Source organism: Symsagittifera roscoffensis, chromosome 3 (assembly GCF_963678635.1).
Source record: "Symsagittifera roscoffensis chromosome 3, txSymRosc1.1, whole genome shotgun sequence".
NCBI lineage: Eukaryota > Metazoa > Xenacoelomorpha > Acoela > Convolutidae > Symsagittifera > Symsagittifera roscoffensis.
In genome coordinates this window covers 58949346-58969035 of record NC_087064.1, presented here as the reverse complement: position 1 = coordinate 58969035, position 19690 = coordinate 58949346, and the positions used below count along the sequence as shown (strand labels likewise).

The 19690-nt window shown below is 33.8% G+C and overlaps 1 protein-coding gene across 3 annotated transcripts in view; it reads right to left on the bottom strand.

The window, feature by feature from the left end:
- LOC134841935 (transient receptor potential cation channel subfamily M member 1-like) overlaps positions 1-19690 on the bottom strand; it is a 100218-nt gene that overhangs the window by 67371 nt on the left and 13157 nt on the right. The window contains exons 2-4 of one of the 3 annotated variants that reach the window (XM_063858029.1): positions 11680-11874; positions 7955-8069; positions 7451-7612 (exon numbers count right to left, since the gene is read on the bottom strand). The exons of the other annotated variants lie outside the window; for them this stretch is intronic. Of the exons in view, the coding sequence (XP_063714099.1) occupies positions 7451-7612; positions 7955-8069; positions 11680-11874 (472 nt within the window). The remainder of the gene's footprint in view (positions 1-7450; positions 7613-7954; positions 8070-11679; positions 11875-19690) is intronic. 3 annotated transcript variants of the gene reach the window in all.

Sequence of the window (19690 nt, the reverse complement as noted above, 5' to 3'; positions counted from 1 at the left end):
GCATTTTCCCTCTTGAAAGCATCAATCAATCCTACCTTGAATAATTGATGCTTTAAGCTAAGATGGGTATCGCGTATATTCAAGTAGAGATTACGATCCGTTTCAAATTCAAGCTCAAAACTGCTTTCATCTAGAGAAATTCTGGGGAATAATTCTTATGGATAAAATGACTTAATTGTTTTCAAAACTGGGACTTTATCAATAATCTCCAACAAAGAAAATGAAAAAGCTACCTACCGAAAACAACTACTTTGGCCTATACTCATTTTATATTGTCAAAAAATTCTTTGCGAGAGCGACTGTTTTTCGATCTATTTTTTCGAGAAATGGATCTGGTTCTACGCTTTGATTTCTTGTTTCCACCTCCCAATTGTATCCAAACTGTTTTTGTTGCCACATTTTTTGCAAATGTTTTGAGCTTTTTGCGTCCACTAACAACTTCCCTAATCTCTGGAGCAGCGATTTTAAATAAATCTGCCCCAACTCTTTTTGCAGTTCTCCAATGAGTTTTCGTAAGAGCACCAAAACCTCTTCCACGTTGTCTTGCATTTCCTCAAAAAATAGGGAAATCAGCTGAATTTTGAGCAACGATCTCGTGTGAAGTTGTAGCCAAAAATGATTTTTCGAAATCTTTCGAAACAAGAGAACAACTCATGTAATTCCTACGGACACAAAAATTTTTCACCTGTACTATTTCTTAGTTCTATCTTGATACTATGGAAAGAGTTTTTTAATAGTTTTTAAACTGTAACTTTGTAAAGGACTGATAATTCATGTACTATCCTGTAGATATTATGTCTCTGTTTTTCCCTTTGGAAATGGAAAGAAAACAAGGCAATAAAGGATTTTTTGTATCGCCAACTATGTTATATTCTGTTAAATCAGTATATAACATCAAAGAATGAATTCCTATAATGTCGTAGGAATAATGAGGATGATGCTGTCCTTTTCCACTCATTTTGAACCCTGTTTGATTTTGTTCTAAATCACAACAAAAAATGTAAATCAAATCAGAACTTTGGATACTAAAAATTGATTGATCCTCAGATAAGTCAACGGCAATTTTTTGTTAAATTTTGTCTACTGATACATAGATTCAGTTATATTCGAATTCTTGAGCACCTAGACGTTCTCGAAGTTTGTTGTTCAAGGCTACAGCAGTACCAACAGTACTTGGATACAATCCTGGTTCAATATGCATAGGTTCCATCTTTCTTTTCTTCTGAGAACTTTCCCCGCCTTCTACGAAAGTAAACTTTCCCTCAGTAGCATTTTGGTACAAAGAAGGGTATGATATTTCTGAAAACGCAACCTCCTATTCTCCTTTTAAAAGTATTTGTTTCGGTAGAAAATTTGTAAACGAACTAAGACTATTATTCGGATAACAATTAAAAGAAGCGTTAGAAACTAACTCATTAGCAAAAGACTCCATGATAACTGATCGATAGAATTTGAGTTTAAAAAATGATTTACGTTTAATTCGAAAATTTTCTCAGCTTTTTTTTATAAGATTTTCACAGAACTTCTTCCTTGTGGAGGTCTTTGATGATGTATCTAGGAGGTTTTTTTGCTGTTATTGCCGAAATTCAAAAAATTTTGTCTGTAGGTTTTGGTTTGTACCCTTTTCGAAAAGGTATATCCTTTTTCGAAATTCTCACTCTATCCCATTTTTGATTTTTCTTTCAGTATAAATCATGAACAATTTGTCTTACACTTTTGATAAAAAATCATTATTTTTCACATCTCTAGGTGATTTCCCAATAGATCTGTTGACGTGACAATTCATTGAAGACACAAATTGAAGTAACTTGTGAATGAATTTTTGACCATGATCATCTATGTATTGGTAAATTAAGTGTTTTAATGATTGGATGGTTCTCACTGCAAATGCAGCTTTTGTTTTATTCATGGTTGAATAATTTTCAATGTCTTTCTCCTTGCAAATTTTTTTTAAAAAATCCAAAATATTCTGTTCCTTTATCAATCCAAATTTTTTCAGGAGTGTTTTCTCAAAAAATCAGTTTTTTGAAAGCTTGCAGAGTGTCTTTGGCCTATTTTGATTTCATTGTTTGAACCCTGACAAATCGCGAAAAAACATCAACAGCAACCAATGAATTTTTGACTCCATGGTTTTGACTCGCTAGTTTGTCTACGAAAGCCAAGTCCATACACCAGATTTATTGACATGTTTTGAAAAAACTTGAAGTCTTCGGAAACTGGTTGGAGGACCAAATTTTGCTTACGATGCCTTTGTTTGTAAAAATTGTTCCACTTTCTTTTTCGACAAACCGCTTGCTTTACTCAAGTTTCGCACAGATCCGTACGCAGCTCTATCACTCGAATACAATCTTTTCAGACTTACCTTTTCAGATTTTTAAAGGGATCCAAGTTCCTCTGTCTTTCGCTTTGGCATTATTATTGATAACAAGTTTAGGTGGAATTTGAGTAGCTTCCAAAATGGAGTGCACACAAAACTCAAAAACAAAATTTTTTGTGTCTCGATTATCTGATATGATATTTTCTGACTGATTTAGTTTAACTCTGGGAGAATTCAAAATAAATCAATGGGATGCTTATTGTTACTCGTTTTCAGCCTCGCATTTACAGAACTGTAAATAGAAGCAAAAATTTTGGTACAATTTTTTCTTTTTCGTGCTTTTGTTCCAATTTAGGTTTTTTGGGAGCGTATTTTGTGATTGATAAACTGAGTAAAGAATTAGAACAAACTGATCTATACTCTGTCAATCGTTTAATGGCAAAAAGAGTGATAAGAGATAATAATTGTAAGATTTTTGAGGAGCTTAAAATAGTTGTTCTTTTATGCAGTGAAATTCTTCTTCGTGTGAGCTCTGATATTTCTCTTCGATATTTTACTACGTCTACTTTTCGGAGATCCTGTAGCTCACCTCGCAGCAAATTTACCAGACATTCGCTGAAGAACTGAATGAAATTTTTTGGACAATGGAGGATGAATTGTTTTGAAATATTGCGAGTATAGAGACGTATTGTAAGCTCATCGTCGAAAAACTTTGTTTCTGTTCCTAATGGTAGTTAAAATTTTGATGGAACTGATCCGCTGTTTGTGCAATATTTCAGCGAATAAATAATTTTTGGAGATAAATCAGTGAGTATATGACCATAAGGAGTAGATGTTGCACCTTGATACCACTCTTTCAATTGTGCTCCTATATCTAGTTGTTGACTTAATGTATTGATTTGTAAAACATCTCTCTGCGACTTGAACAAACGATTTGTGCATTTCGTAACTCAACATCTCTTTCCAATTTGCTTTGATGAAACAAGTTATGCTTATTCAGTCCCCTGTGTCTTCCAGCAGAAGCAATTTTTACAAACTGCTTAGAATTTGAAAATTCTTCACAAGAGTGACTTCACAAGAATTTGTGGTCTGAATTGTTCATCTGTAATGAATTATAATGGATCATTTTGTTTGTCGAGAATCCATAGTAATCAATTAGAATCCATGAGAGCTCAGTGCCTAAGTTTTCAATTTGGAATTTTCTCAGGCGAATTGTCACAACTGCCAGTCGCCCCTCTCCCCCTAATTGACACCACCCAGTTTACTTCGCCCTTCTTTAGCTCTTTACTTGGGACGCTAAAATTCCTTGAGCGGCTAAACATGTCTTTTGCAATTTTACTTGCAAAAAGTTTTGCAAAAATAATCGAATTTAGTTCAAAAAATAAAATGTACTATGATCGATTATAATGAATTATATTGGACTTTATTGCAAAAGTTAACAATTATTATGGTTTATCACGGCAAAGACAATCAATTTCACTGCCAAAAATAATGGATTATAATCGATCATAATTGATTTTAATGGATTTTTTTTTTCAAAAGTATTCGATTATATTGGCAATGTAATCGATTTCATGGCCTGAATTGTACGTCTATAATAGATTATAATGGATGGTTTTTGTCTCGAGAATCCATTATAAATGATAAGAAATAATGGGCACTCGGTGTCCAAGATTTCAATTTGAAATTTTCTCAGGCGAATTTTCACAACTGCGAATCGCCCCTTCCCACCCTCTATTACTTAATAGATTTGGGGGAGGGGGCTCATGATTGACACCCCTCCCTAGTTTACCTCCCTCTCTTTATCTCTTCAATTGTGAAGGGGGCTAACATTTACTTGAGGGGGTTGCGTTAGACATGTCATGTAGTAAAACACATGGCAACCATTTGCAAATTTCCTGCAAAACTAGCGAAAAAAAAAACAAATTAAGTTCAAAAATGAAAAACATTTTGATTGATTATAATGGATTAGAATGGATTTTGTTGTAAGAATAATCAATCATAATGGACTATCTTGGCAAAAATAATTGATTTCATTGCCAAAAATAACGAACTATAATCGACTAAAATGGATTATAATGGATTTTTGTTTCACAATTAAACTATTATTATGGCAAAATAATCGATTTCTTGGTCTGCATTGTACATCTCTAATGAATTACAGGGGTTATTTTTGTCTCGAGAATACATTATATTTGATATGATGCCCAAAATTTCAATTTGGATTTTTCACAGGCGAAATTTGACAACTGCCGTTCGCCCCCTTTGCCCCTATTCATTGGTAGACTTTATCAATGGGGGTTTATGATTGACACCCCCCCCCCCAGTTTACTCCCCTTTTTAATTGGGGGAGTTAAAAATTACTTGAGGGGTCGAAGTTAGACTTGGCTTTTAGCAAAAGACATGGCATAGTTTTTGCAAATTCCCTGCAAAACTGCAATAATTCTGCAAAAATAATCGAATTTAGTTCAATTAAACAAAACACATTATAATCGACTATATTGGGTTATATTGGATTTTTTGCGGAAACAATCATTTAGATTGGATTATCTGGGCAAAAATAATTGATTTTAGTGCCCAAAATAATAGATTAATCGATTATAATGAATTATAATGGATTATTTTTTTTTAAATATAATCGATTATATTGGCCAAATAATCAATTTTGTGGTCTAAATTGTACATCTGTAATGGATTAAAATGGTATATTTTGTCTCGAGAATCCAATATAGTTGATTAGAATCCATGGGCGCTCGTTGCCTAATATTTCAATTTGTAATATTCACAGGCGATGTCATTTAACGCGCGATGCGTACCCGCACTGGAGTTTTATGCGAAGTATTCGATTATATGGATTATATCGGCAAAATTTTAACCCATATAATCAATTTTCATGACCCATGCACTCATAAAAATGGATTTTTAGGGGACTCTTATCGAATTTTTTCAATATTCAAAATCGACTCTTTTGACAGTATAATCGATTTTTTAGGCCACTTTTAAAATGGCTTGTTAATTACTTGTTAATTCTTAAAATTATATCATACAGCATGTATTCCCTAACCTCCGGGTTGCATGAAACAAATTGTCAAATAAAAACAATTAGACAAACCGATGCAGAGAAACTTTTAATTTTTGAAAAGGAGAAACTGACAACCAAAATTCAGCGGAATTTCGGCCAATTGACATAAATTGCCGTTAATGGCAATTGTTATGCTAATGAAATCCTTAGTTTGGTCCCATCTTAATTATAGTGGAGAATTTTTCAGTAAGTTATAACCAAGATGACAATCGTGCGAATCGACAAAGAAACTGGGGAGTAAACGCTTGATTGGTGAGAAAAAGTTTTAAAGATGCCGTGATCTACTTCTGAATAACAAAATGGTTCCTGCAGAAATGTTCATAACAAAACTTTTTGACTTGTGTACAAAAATCATAAAAGACTTTCAACTGAAAAAAAAGAGATGAAAAAAGTAAATATGGGACAGATTTATAGAATTTAGTGGTCTGAGATTTCAATTGCTAGAAAACGTTCCACAAAAAGCTAGAGAATAGTTTGCTTAAAAACTAGAGAACAGTAAAAAAGTCAAAGTATTAACTGAAAACTAATAAAACCTTATTGATTTAAATAAACCAGTACCACTTCAGGAAAATACTGGAGAATTTAAATCACATAAGTACCTATAACTCTCGAATTTGCCTTATAATTATTGTAATATTGTTTGGAAGCCAGCCTCGATTGAATTAATTAAATTACGAGACCAACTTGACATTTGTGATTTTAAGCGGATTCCGCGATAAATCAAAATCAAAAATGTTGGGTAATCCGCAACAATGATAATTTTCTTTGAATTTTTTTGATGTTTTGGATCCCACAAACAAGTAGCTAAAATACTGTACCACTCAAAAGAAAAAATGCTACTGAAAGCGGAATCCGCAAATTGTAGGCAAAAACCGAATTTTGTTTAAGGATTCCACTAACATATATAGTAGCTTCCTTTAATTCGAGTCTTTAAAAACGTTCGATCTCAACTCCTACCAACAGATCTCGTTTCTCCATCTTTTTCGAGTTTCAGAAATCTAACTTTGGTTCAACACTGTATAAATTGGTATTAAAAATACATTTTTTTTCAGAAATGGCTGCCAAAAATCATATATGTATTGATTGAAAACTATTAGTTAAGTCCAAAAATAGGGGAAGTAAATAACAAGGTCCAACAAGGGAAAGTTAACTAGATTCCTAAATCAATTTTCCAAAAAACTGACTGTGTGTTTGTTCCGCTTAGTTTGTTCATTTTTACAGCTTAGCGCGCCGTATAATCTCAATTGCTGACAATACGTTTCGATCAATTTGTTTCAATAGTAGCTCAATTGTTGTTGCATCTCTGAAAAATATCTGGAAAAATCTCAAATACTGAAAAAAATCAAATGTTGCATGATACTAATTTTAGAAAGTGGTTTTATTCGGGGATGTTTAGCGTTGTGTGTTTCAAAACTGTGATCCCGAAAATTGCTTGCTGGGAAATTTAACCCAAATACCAAATGGTACAACCACGATTTAGTTGACCAATGATTTAAGATAAATTCATAGATTCCGCTGACAATCGTTAAATCCTTGCTTTTAAATTTCGCCTTTGTTAGTTGGTAATTGTAGCCTCAGCTTTCAATTGTTCATACGCCAGAACTGGTTTAGTACAGTTAAATAAAAAAAATTGCGGAATCTGATTGTAATTTGCAGAATCCGCTGAATGTTGCGGAATCCAGAATAACTAGCTATATTCGCTTGTTGCGGAATCCACCAAAATGCTCTAAGTGAAACCCACTCACGTTTAGATTGTGTTTCAAGACTTGTCTTTTGATTCCAATGACATGCAGACACCAAACTGTGCGCCTATTTAGTGCACAGTTTGGTCTCGTAATGATTACTTGTTAATTCTTAAAATTATATCATACAGCATGTATTCCCTAACCTCCGGGTTGCATGAAACAAATTGTCAAATAAAAACAATTAGACAAACCGATGCAGTGAAACTTTTAATTTGCGTATATGTTGATTCAGTTACGTGCCGAACTCAGAAATATGATTGAGCCGCTTTATTCAACCGGACGACTGAATCTTTTCATAACCCTCACCTTTTTTCTGCCTTAATGTTGTGGTGTGTCGATGAAGGACTGTAGATCCTCAGATTGGAACTGACAGGCTCAACTAGCACTTGTTTGTCCGCCAATTTCTCGTATTCAACAAAAGCCACTGACACGAAATTGAATGATTGTTTCAAGTCGACCTCGAGTTCCCTGATTTTTAAAAAGTGTTCAAAACCAATTACTCTGGAACAATATGTTAGATGAAGTCTGCTTAAAAACTACTCAATTGGTTTGACTCTGGTTTTAGTAATGTACACTACATCCAACTCGGGTATTGGGTAGGCAAGCCTGGGAAAAACCTCGATCTGGGGGACGTTTTAGGAATTGTTTTTGTCTGAAGAAAATCTAACAATTCTTTAAAATAATTTGTTCTTTCTAAATGAATAACCGCGGCAACAAAATAGTTTTATTAAGCTATCGAATTAGAACTGTTTCACCCGAGCTACATCTTGTAAAAACTTAGTTCTAAACGACAAAACTTAGTTCCCTTACTTTTGCTCCACATCTTCCAGACTGAAAAGCTGATTGGATGATTCACCTGGACTGACTACCCATCCATTTCCAATAATAAGGATATTGGCCAACGCCTCCTTCAAATTGTTGAGTTCTGGAGATAACAGAAATGGATAAATATTTAATGGATAAAAATTTTCCACCACTTGCGATACAACACAAACATAAAAAAACATTAGACGAAAAATTTTTTTAAATGTTGAAAAAAATTAGGCAAACCACAATTTTTGCATGCCGCGATAAAAAAAACAAAAAGGGCCCAGGTGAGGCTGGAGGTACGTTTTGATATTATTTGGATTTGCTACACTGATGTGGCACGAAAATTGTCATTTCAAAAATTAGACTTGCCAAAAACATAGTTGTTTCTCTACTGAAATAAGTGAGAAGAGTGAAAAGTTTTGAGATAATCAATTTTCACAAGGAGATAACATTTTTCGTTAAAAAAACTAAGGACTCGCCGCTTCTGCAGGAACCGTTATCACAACCGGTTTTTTCAATTAAACTTTTCATGTCAGATTTGATTGTGTAATTTTCTTAAAAAATGGTCAAAAGAATTTCCAAAATCCATAAATTTTTTCTGCAAAAAGCAGGTGGTGGCTGCTTAAGCTGAAAATATTTCGTAAACCGGGTTTCACAATTGAACATAACCTGAGAAATGCCACGGTAGTTAAAGTCAAAAGGTTTCCAAAACATTGTTTAAGTTCCAAAACTTCGATTAGGTTCGAGGCCATAACTTTTTTCTTAATAAACTGGACATAGTCAAATCTAAAGAAAGGCTTTCAAAAAAATGTTGTTTTGATTAATACTATGATATCAAATTGTTCAGATAGTTTGCGAGAAAAGTATGTGATTCAAATGGTTATGTTTAAAAAGTTGTCAACCCAAAAAAAAGTCCGATAGTTTGAGTATTTAAAAGCATATTCCGGCTGTTCGATAACGCTTTCTAATACATTGGCGCCAAAAGCGTATATGGAAAAAGTTTAGGGCTGGTCGGCCAAAAATGGAGGTCATAAAACAATTGCAAAGGTGAATCCTGTGGTTGGTGAGGGGGCTCCCCTTCCCACCAAATCCGCCACTGCCCATCACCATGATCAGTTTCCTGAGCCCAAGGACAAGGCAACAAAATCCAGACCAAAAATAATTCAAAACTTTGTATGATGAACAATCTCAACTCTTTAAACAGATTTTCGGCACTTTTTGTGACCTCCTTAAGCACTATAAAGACTGCGTTTATACAAAATGTTGCGTTGAACGGTTCAAGTAAATTTCTTCAAAAATTTTTTCAAAACGAGGTTTCAAAAAAGCATTTTGGCCTCTTCATTCTGATTGCAATTAATCGAGTGGAGTTTTTTTTGTAAAACTTTCATCAAGACTGATAGGGCTTCATATTGATACATCACTCGACCCAATGATACTTCATTGACAATGTGTAGAAAAAACGCAATCGTCTATTTAATATACTCCAAAGCCGGGGCGGATGTAATCACAAGCATGGCGGATCTAGGACCAGCAGGAGCGGATCTAGGGAGGGAGACAAGTTTTCAAAAAAAAAAATTGTTAACCAAAAATTGCGTTTTTCGGCGCGCGTTTCCATTCATAAATTGTATATTTTGGCGATAAATGGCTTCTCCGCTTCTTTAGTAAATTTTTAGGGTTGGTTGTCGAAAATTGATGTCATACAAAAGTACCAAAGAGAAGACCCTTTGATTGGCGAGGGGGTTGAATCCCTGAGAGGGAGGGGGCGTCCACGCCCCTCTTGTTTCCTTCCTTAATCCGCTCCTGCACAAGCATAGTTAGCCACGTGCTGTATAAGAAGCATCGGTTGTTCAGACAGCAGTTATCGCGGCAAAAAAACGAAAACAACTCTTGTTAAGCTTACAGTTTCCGTTGAGTGTTGGGCGAAAAGTTTTAAAAAATTGCAGCTCAACAAATATTATCTAATTCTACTTTGTTATAAGTTGTTTTAGGTCAAAAAGTGACTCTCACTTCATCCACCTTCAATCTCATCCAAAACAGTCAATAACAAAAAGTTTTTGAAATATCATTGGGCATTAATTTGAGTAGTTCCTTGATAACGCATAAATCACAAAAAAAATTCAATATGATATATCACTGAATTTTCTTCATCTCTGTGGCTAGTAACTTTACATTGAAGCAAACACATGGATCCAAGTTGCTTCTACTTATAGTGTCAAGAAAATTTCTACCAACATGTCCTCTCCTATCAGGGCAAAGCGTTGTACAGTTGGAGGTACCTTAAAATTGACTCGACATATAAATTTTTCCTTAGCACAAAAGTAGCAGCTACAAGAACGAACAAATTTTGTCCTGGTACGGTCAGACTTCTTATTAAATTTCTCCTTTGTACCTGAAATTAGAAAAAATTTGGATCCGTGTGTTTATTTCGATACAAACTTGGAAGCACAAAAATCGTTCTAAGACACTGAAAGAATGATCACTTTAAAAGCTTTCAATCGTGGTTCATACTTTACCAAAATAAATTAAAACAGTTTCGGGTTTGTTGAAAATTTTTATTATAGTTTTCACTTTTTGTTTTCTTTGGTGAATATTAAAAAAAAACAATGAATGAAATGAGAGTATTCTTTGTGCTGAAAAGAATTTACATCAAACTAAATAAGTATTAGCTTGGTTTGTTTAGGTTGCGAACACCGAATAAATAAATTAAAGTTCTCGTTTAACGCCCAAAGAAAAAGTTGAAAATTAATCACTTTTCTAGAAATAAAATCCATATTTTCACCCTTACGTCTGCTTCTGGTGTTTATTAAAAACTATGAAATGGAAGTATTTTTTTGAGCAAAATAAAATTTAAAAAAGAATTCAAATACAGCAAAACAGGAACGGTCGTACATCAAGGCAAAGCCTTGAATGTTCCGACTTCCCCTTAATCTATATCCAATAGTTTTCAGGAAAAGAAAATATCAAAAAGCTATAGGTTTTGGATAATATCAGAGATCAAATGTAAAAGTTTGAGCCGTAAGAAATGAACACGACAAATTCGGAACGATCCAATTCGGAACGAGCCTCAATCCATTTCGGAACGATTTTGTTGTGATAACTTGCCACCCATAAGTATATCGCGTCACGCTTCCGGGATTATGGATAAAATCAACAAAGCGGGGGATTATGGATAAAATCAACAAAACGGCCGTAAATTAGTCAGAGCATGGCCAAATTGGCAGTTTTCAACCTCCCAAAAATTGATCGGAGTAAAATATCTTTTTAAATTTGATTTTAGGGAGTCGATATTTTTGATGGGGGATAAAAAAGTATTTGTTAAAAAATTATATCGCACGTTAATTGTCCCAAATTGGTCAAAATGGCCAAAATGGCAATCTTTGAACCCTCATAACTTTACGGTAAAATATCTTTTCAAATTTAAGCTCAAGACGACAATACTTTTCGAATGATATAAAAATATTCCGTCAAAAATGGCTAGTTAAAAAGTCGAAGTTTGTCTGAAGAAAAAAAAACCCACCCCGAGCACAAATATTCCGTTACTTTCGTATCGAAAGTCGGAACAATTAGCAGATATTGCTGATACTGTGTTGATGACATACAATGTTCTAAACACTCTAGTTTACCAGCAAAAACGAGGCTTTGTAACATAATAAAGCAATTCCTGTAATTCCATTTAGGCTACTAGAAAAACTGTGATGAAAAACTCTGCAAAAAAGCTCACTGACCTTTTTGGGCGTCGGCTTTTTGGGGAGATTCATTAAATGTTCCATTCACAGAAATTACTAATTCTAAGCTATCCAATCTGACGTTACTTAAACCAGATTTGCAGAAGTGATCCAAAATGACATCTGCTTTCGTGTTTGGAGACACCACTCTGATGAAATCGGAAGAGTTCCCATTAGCCGGAAATGTAACAGAGCCTAAAAAGTCACAAAAGAGAATTAAATCACATGTGTACAACTAGATTTAAACTCACGGTGGAAAAAACCTTTAGCTGCGAAAGGAACCCATTCGCTAACTCAAATGGCTTTTAACGAAAAAAACCATAATTCGATTTCTGGTGAAAATCGGAGAAAAAAAGCCATAATTCGATTTCTGGCGAAAAAAACCATAATTCGATTTTTGGTGAGGTTTCTGGTGAAATCGCCTCAAAATCGCAAAACTGGTTAAAACAGTGTTCAGCGCTTTTTTCCAGGAGTCGTCGTTGGATGGTGGTTACCCGCACCGGAGTTCCATGGATAAAAATCGTATATCATGGAAAATTGTTGTCTAAAAATTGTCATTATAGTCCATTATTGTTGCAAATTTAGACCACCAAATCGATTTTATTGACATTATAATTGATTATTTTCGTAAAAAACACAATCCACTAAAATCCATTAAAATTGATTATAATCCATTTAAAAGCCATTATAATTGGTTATAACGGATTATAATGTTTAATTTTTTTTGCAAAATCATTTGCAAAACTTGAAACATTTCTGCGTTACACACGGGCTATTCGCAATCTAAACATACTCAAATTAATCTCCCCCTCACTTTGCCACCTATCCACACGTGCCCAAATCCCCTCCCCCCACTCCCCAACGTTTATCCCTACGACCAGCCCCCATATTCCATGTTTACCAAAGTTTACTCTCAAACTCAACCCCCCCCCCCCCCCCAGTTTGATTACAATTGAAAGGGGACGGAGGAGGGCGTTACTAAGAGAGAACAACACATATTCAACCCCATTTTTCTTTTTAAACCCTTCACCAAAGTTTTTTGTTACAACCTCCCCCTCGCCTGATCTTTGAATCCACCCACGGTACTGACTATAAAATGACAATATAAATGATTATTATCCATGCAACTCCAGTGCAGATAAGCAGGGAAACAGTATAAGAATTATCAATATCAATTACAAGGTTTAGATTTTTTATTTTTAGTTCCAAATAAAAAAAAAACGCAAGAACTCTTTCTGAACTTTCTGACTAAGTATAAGCCAGTGCCAGATATTCGATTAAATTTTAAAAATAATTAAATTCCCGCACCGAGCGCCCACAGATCATAATCGATTATATTGTCATAACATGGCCAGTATCTGTAAAATTACAAAATAACTGATTATATTTCATCAAAAAAGTATTATATTTCTATTAATTTTAGGTAAAAATAATCCAATATATTCGATTATAAACCATCAAATAAGGATTATAATCCTGATTTTTTTGCCAATGTAATCCATTATAATCAATTAAACCTGATTAAAATGAATTTTTTGAGAGGTTATTTGTGAAACTTATTTGTGAACTCTCAGTTCCTGTTTATGCAAATGCTACGAAATACGTTTCATAAAATTTTAGATTTCACTTCAAAATGTATATATATAATTTTTATATTTTGTGGTTTGAACGGTGTTCCCCCAGCTCACCAGTTTACTTTACTGCCCCCCGGACCCTGTTTACCTCCCTCCCCACAGTTTAGCAGAAGCATGTTTTAAGCTGGGAATAGGGCATACAAGCTAGATATTAAGATAGGGAATAGAGCCTACATCGTAATAAGATGAGGAATAGAATTGGTAAAGTTTCATGGTTTAGGTGATGGTAAGAGAATGGTAAGAACAACGTTATTTTTTGGATTTTGTGTAGAAATGTCTGTTTTTTTCGCAAAAATTTTGGCGCGTGTTATCTAATTGGTAAAAATCAAAGGTTAATTACGTGCAGATTGTGGAATGAAGTTGTTATATTTTTTGGTTCATGGTAAGTCAACTGTAAGATTTTCAAAAACTACAAAAAAATTTAAAAAACACGATAAGATTTGGTATATTTCGATCTATTGACTATTTTATTAAATGATCTTAATCTTTACACCAGTGTTCTATTTACCTGAAGCTATAGTGAAACCTACTCCTTTTCCATTTTCAAAAAAATGAGTTTTTATGAAAAAAAAATTAAATTTGAAAGAAAGTTTATAATTCACTGCATCGTATAGTAAATTTACCGCTATAATTTACACTTACAAAGTTGTTTTGTTAGTTGAGGTACTTTATCAGAGGGTTAAGATCCCATGTACTTAAACCTGAGTTCTTCCAAAAGTAAAAAAGGTATCCATTTTTGCAATTGTTAGCTGATTTACATCTAAAAACAAATAAACAAATAGTTTGAGTGTGTAATTGAGGATAAAAAACGAAGGTTATTGAATTACACGCATTTAGGTAATTAACCAACAAATTCTCACACATGAGCCTTATGTACTGGACAAAGACTATTAATTACTGCTTTACAGTCTAGATTGTAGTAAATTCTCGTATTTTCAATTAAACAGCATACAGTGTCTGCTGGAGATTTAGTAAAAAAAGATAGTAAAAAGACAATAGCGATGAAAAGTCCCAAAACTTAGAATAATTTTATAGCAACCTGAAAACTCAAAAAATTAAACATTTTTAGCAACTGTTCCGAATTTTTCAATTTGAACGTTTGATAGTATTTCTCCCAAGACTATCACTTCCGAGACTTGCTCCAAGGGAAATTGGAAAAACACTCTCCACTAAGTTCGGGATAATGCCATTGTTCAGCTGCATGCTGAAGTGAAGTCATGTCAAAAACAAAAACATTGGGATTTCGAAAAACTTCCATTGGAAGATCTCGTAAATCTTCGTTAAAATGGATTGCTTTCATTGTTGTAACATTAGGACGAATGGAGAAGTTGTATCCAATAAAAAAATTTCTCTTCAACCGCGAATAATTTTAAGCTCTCTCAACTGAAATTGTTGTTAGCTGAAAGAGTTTTCTTGAAAAGATCCCACAACAGCTGAATTTGTATTCATTGCAACAGCTAGCTATTTTTCTTATTCGAGCTTTATTGAAAATAATTTCCTTTATGAATTGGTTTTGACGACATGGAATGATGACAGTTCTTGCTATAGTTTCCATGTAATTGTATTGAACAGGTTCTCTTTCCAGATTCCATTGCAAGTGTTGATTATTAGGTTCAGAAACTGAAATTCATCTTGTAAACAGCGAACAATCAACAAATTTCAGACTGACATTTGGATTATCAGATACCATGTAAATTTTACTTTTAGCTCGAATTAGTTTATTTCGAACTTTGTTTTTTGGTAGTAATAATTTTTCGCAAGTAAACAAATTAATGGCGAGCCTCCCATAGAGTGAAAAAGTTATACCTGTTCCTAAGGAATTTGCTCTATCTGTGAACGGATGCATATTAAATGCATCAGGAAATTCTTCAAAACCTTATCGATGACAAGCAAGTATTCCTTAATTACTCACTGCCGACGATTTGAATTCGTTCGATATTTGTGCCCTATGAGGTTAAAATCCATTGCTGTTGTAAACCATTGTGTTGTTAAGATAAAGTTCACAATTGGAGAATAGTGAATGTAGTAGATTGCTTACATGAGTTAAGTAGGGATCTGGTTCCTCATCCGATTCATTCTCGGATTTCGCTTTATGTTCTGCATTTTCCCTCTTGAAAGCATCAATCAATCCTACCTTGAATAATTGATGCTTTAAGCTAAGATGGGTATCGCGTATATTCAAGTAGAGATTACGATCCGTTTCAAATTCAAGCTCAAAACTGCTTTCATCTAGAGAAATTCTGGGGAATAATTCTTATGGATAAAATGACTTAATTGTTTTCAAAACTGGGACTTTATCAATAATCTCCAACAAAGAAAATGAAAAAGCTACCTACCGAAAACAACTACTTTGGCCTATACTCATTTTATATTGTCAAAAAATTCTTTGCGAGAGCGACTGTTTTTCGATCTATTTTTTCGAGAAATGGATCTGGTTCTACGCTTTGATTTCTTGTTTCCACCTCCCAATTGTATCCAAACTGTTTTTGTTGCCACATTTTTTGCAAATGTTTTGAGCTTTTTGCGTCCACTAACAACTTCCCTAATCTCTGCAGCAGCGATTTTAAATAAATCTGCCCCAACTCTTTTTGCAGTTCTCCAATGAGTTTTCGTAAGAGCACCAAAACCTCTTCCACGTTGTCTTGCATTTCCTCAAAAAATAGGGAAATCAGCTGAATTTTGAGCAACGATCTCGTGTGAAGTTGTAGCCAAAAATGATTTTTCGAAATCTTTCGAAACAAGAGAACAACTCATGTAATTCCTACGGACACAAAAATTTTTCACCTGTACTATTTCTTAGTTCTATCTTGATACTATGGAAAGAGTTTTTTAATAGTTTTTAAACTGTAACTTTGTAAAGGACTGATAATTCATGTACTATCCTGTAGATATTATGTCTCTGTTTTTCCCTTTGGAAATGGAAAGAAAACAAGGCAATAAAGGATTTTTTGTATCGCCAACTATGTTATATTCTGTTAAATCAGTATATAACATCAAAGAATGAATTCTTATAATGTCGTAAGAATAATGAGGATGATGCGGTCCTTTTCCACTCATTTTGAACCCTGTTTGATTTTGTTCTAAATCACAACAAAAAATGTAAATCAAATCAGAACTTTGGATACTAAAAATTGATTGATCCTCAGATAAGTCAACGGCAATTTTTTGTTAAATTTTGTCTACTGATACATAGATTCAGTTATATTCGAATTCTTGAGCACCTAGACGTTCTCGAAGTTTGTTGTTCAAGGCTACAGCAGTACCAACAGTACTTGGATACAATCCTGGTTCAATATGCGTAGGTTCCATCTTTCTTTTCTCCTCAGAACTTTCCCTGTCTTCTACGAAAGTAAACTTTCCCTCAGTAGCATTTTGGTACAAAGAAGGGTACGATATTTCTGAAAACGCAACCTCCTATTCTCCTTTTAAAATTATTTGTTTCGGTAGAAAATTTGTAAACGAACTAAGACTATTATTCGGATAACAATTAAAAGAAGCGTTAGAAACTAACTCATTAGCAAAAGACTCCATGATAACTGATCGATAGAATTTGAGTTTAAACAATGATTTACGTTTAATTCGAAAATTTTCTCAGCTTTTTTTTATAAGATGTTCACAGAACTTCTTCCTTGTGGAGGTCTTTGATGATGTATGTAGGAGGTTTTTTTCGAAATTCTCACTCTATCCCATTTTTGATTTTTCTTTCAGTATAAATCATGAACAATTTGTCTTACACTTTTGATAAAAAATCATTATTTTTCACATCTCTAGGTGATTTCCCAATAGATCTGTTGACGTGACAATTCATTGAATACACAAATTGAAGTAACTTGTGAATGAATTTTTGACCATGATCTTCTATGTATTTTAAATTAAGTGTTTTAATGATTGGATGGTTCTCACTGCAAATGCAGCTTTTGTTTTATTCATGGTTGAATAATTTTCAATGTCTTTCTCCTTGCAAATTTTTTTAAAAAATCCAAAATATTCTGTTCCTTTATCAATCCAAATTTTTTCAGGAGTGTTTTCTCAAAAATCAGTTTTTTGAAAGCTTGCAAAGTGTCTTTGGCCTATTTTGATTTCATTGTTTGAACCCTGACAAATCGCGAAAAAACATCAACAGCAACCAATGAATTTTTGACTCCATGGTTTTGACTCGCTAGTTTGTCTACGAAAGCCAAGTCCATACACCAGATTTATTGACATGTTTTGAAAAAACTTGAAGTCTTCGGAAACTGGTTGGAGGACCAAATTTTGCTTACGATGTCTTTGTTTGTAAAAATTGTTCCACTTTCTTTTTCGACAAACCGCTTGCTTTACTCAAGTTTCGCACAGATCCGTACACAGCTCTATCACTCGAATACAATCTTTTCAGACTTACCTTTTCAGATTTTGAAAGGGATCCAAGTTCCTCTGTCTTTCGCTTTGGCATTATTATTGATAACAAGTTTAGGTGGAATTTGAGTAGCTTCCAAAATGGAGTGCACACAAAACTCAAAAAAAAAATTTTTTGTGTCTCGATTATCTGATATGATATTTTCTGACTGATTTAGTTTAACTCTGGGAGAATTCAAAATAAATCAATGGGATGCTTATTGTTACTCGTTTTCAGCCTCGCATTTACAGCACTGTAAATAGAAGCAAAAATTTTGGTACAATTTTTTCTTTTTCGTGCTTTTGTTCCAATTTAGGTTTTTTGGGAGCGTATTTTGTGATTGATAAACTGAGTAAAGAATTAGAACAAACTGATCTATACTCTGTCAATCGTTTAATGGCAAAAAGAGTGATAAGAGATAATAATTGTAAGATTTTTGAGGAGCTTAAAATAGTTGTTCTTTTATGCAGTGAAATTCTTCTTCGTGTGAGTTCTGATATTTCTCTTCGATATTTTACTACGTCTACTTTTCGGAGATCCTGTAGCTCACCTCGCAGCAAATTTACTAGACATTCGCTGAAGAACTGAATGAAATTTTTTGGACAATGGAGGATGAATTGTTTTGAAATATTGCGAGTATAGAGACGTATTGTAAGCTCATCGTCGAAAAACTTTGTTTCTGTTCCTAATGGTAGTTAAAATTTTGATGGAACTGATCCGCTGTTTGTGCAATATTTTCGCGAATAAATAATTTTTGGAGATAAATCAGTGAGTATATGACCATAAGGAGTAGATGTTGCACCTTGATACCACTCTTTCAATTGTGCTCCTATATCTAGTTGTTGACTTAATGTATTGATTTGTAAAACATCTCTCTGCGACTTGAACAAACAATTTGTGCATTTCGTAACTCAACATCTCTTTCCAATTTGCTTTGATGAAACAAGTTATGCTTATTCAGTCCCCTGTGTCTTCCAGCAGAAGCAATTTTTACAAACTGCTTAGAATTTGAAAATTCTTCACAAGAATGACTTCACAAGAATTTGTGGTCTGAATTGTTCATCTGTAATGAATTATAATGGATCATTTTGTTTGTCGAGAATCCATAATAATCAATTAGAATCCATGAGAGCTCAGTGCCTAAGTTTTCAATTTGGAAACTTCTCAGGCGAATTGTCACAACTGCCAGTCGCCCCTCTCCCCCTAATTGACACCACCCAGTTTACTTCGCCCTTCTTTAGCTCTTTACTTGGGACGCTAAAATTCCTTGAGCGGCTAAACATGTCTTTTGCAATTTTACTTGCAAAAAGTTTTGCAAAAATAATCGAATTTAGTTCAAAAAATAAAATGTACTATGATCGATTATAATGAATTATATTGGACTTTATTGCAAAAGTTAACAATTATTATGGTTTATCTCGGCAAAGACAATCAATTTCACTGCCAAAAATAATGGATTATAATCGATCATAATTGATTTTAATGGATTTTTTTTTCTTCAAAAGTATTCGATTATATTGGCAATGTAATCGATTTCATGGCCTGAATTGTACGTCTATAATAGATTATAATGGATGGTTTTTGTCTCGAGAATCCATTATAAATGATAAGAAATAATGGGCACTCGGTGTCCAAGATTTCAATTTGAAATTTTCTCAGGCGAATTTTCACAACTGCGAATCGCCCCTTCCCACCCTCTATTACTTAATAGATTTGGGGGAGGGGGCTCATGATTGACCCCCCTCCCTAGTTTACCTCCCTCTCTTTATCTCTTCAATTGTGAAGGGGGCTAACATTTACTTGAGGGGGTTGCGTTAGACATGTCATGTAGTAAAACACATGGCAACCATTTGCAAATTTCCTGCAAAACTAGCGAAAAAAAAAACAAATTAAGTTCAAAAATGAAAAACATTTTGATTGATTATAATGGATTAGAATGGATTTTGTTGTAAGAATAATCAATCACGGCAAAAATAATTGATTTCATTGCCAAAAATAACGA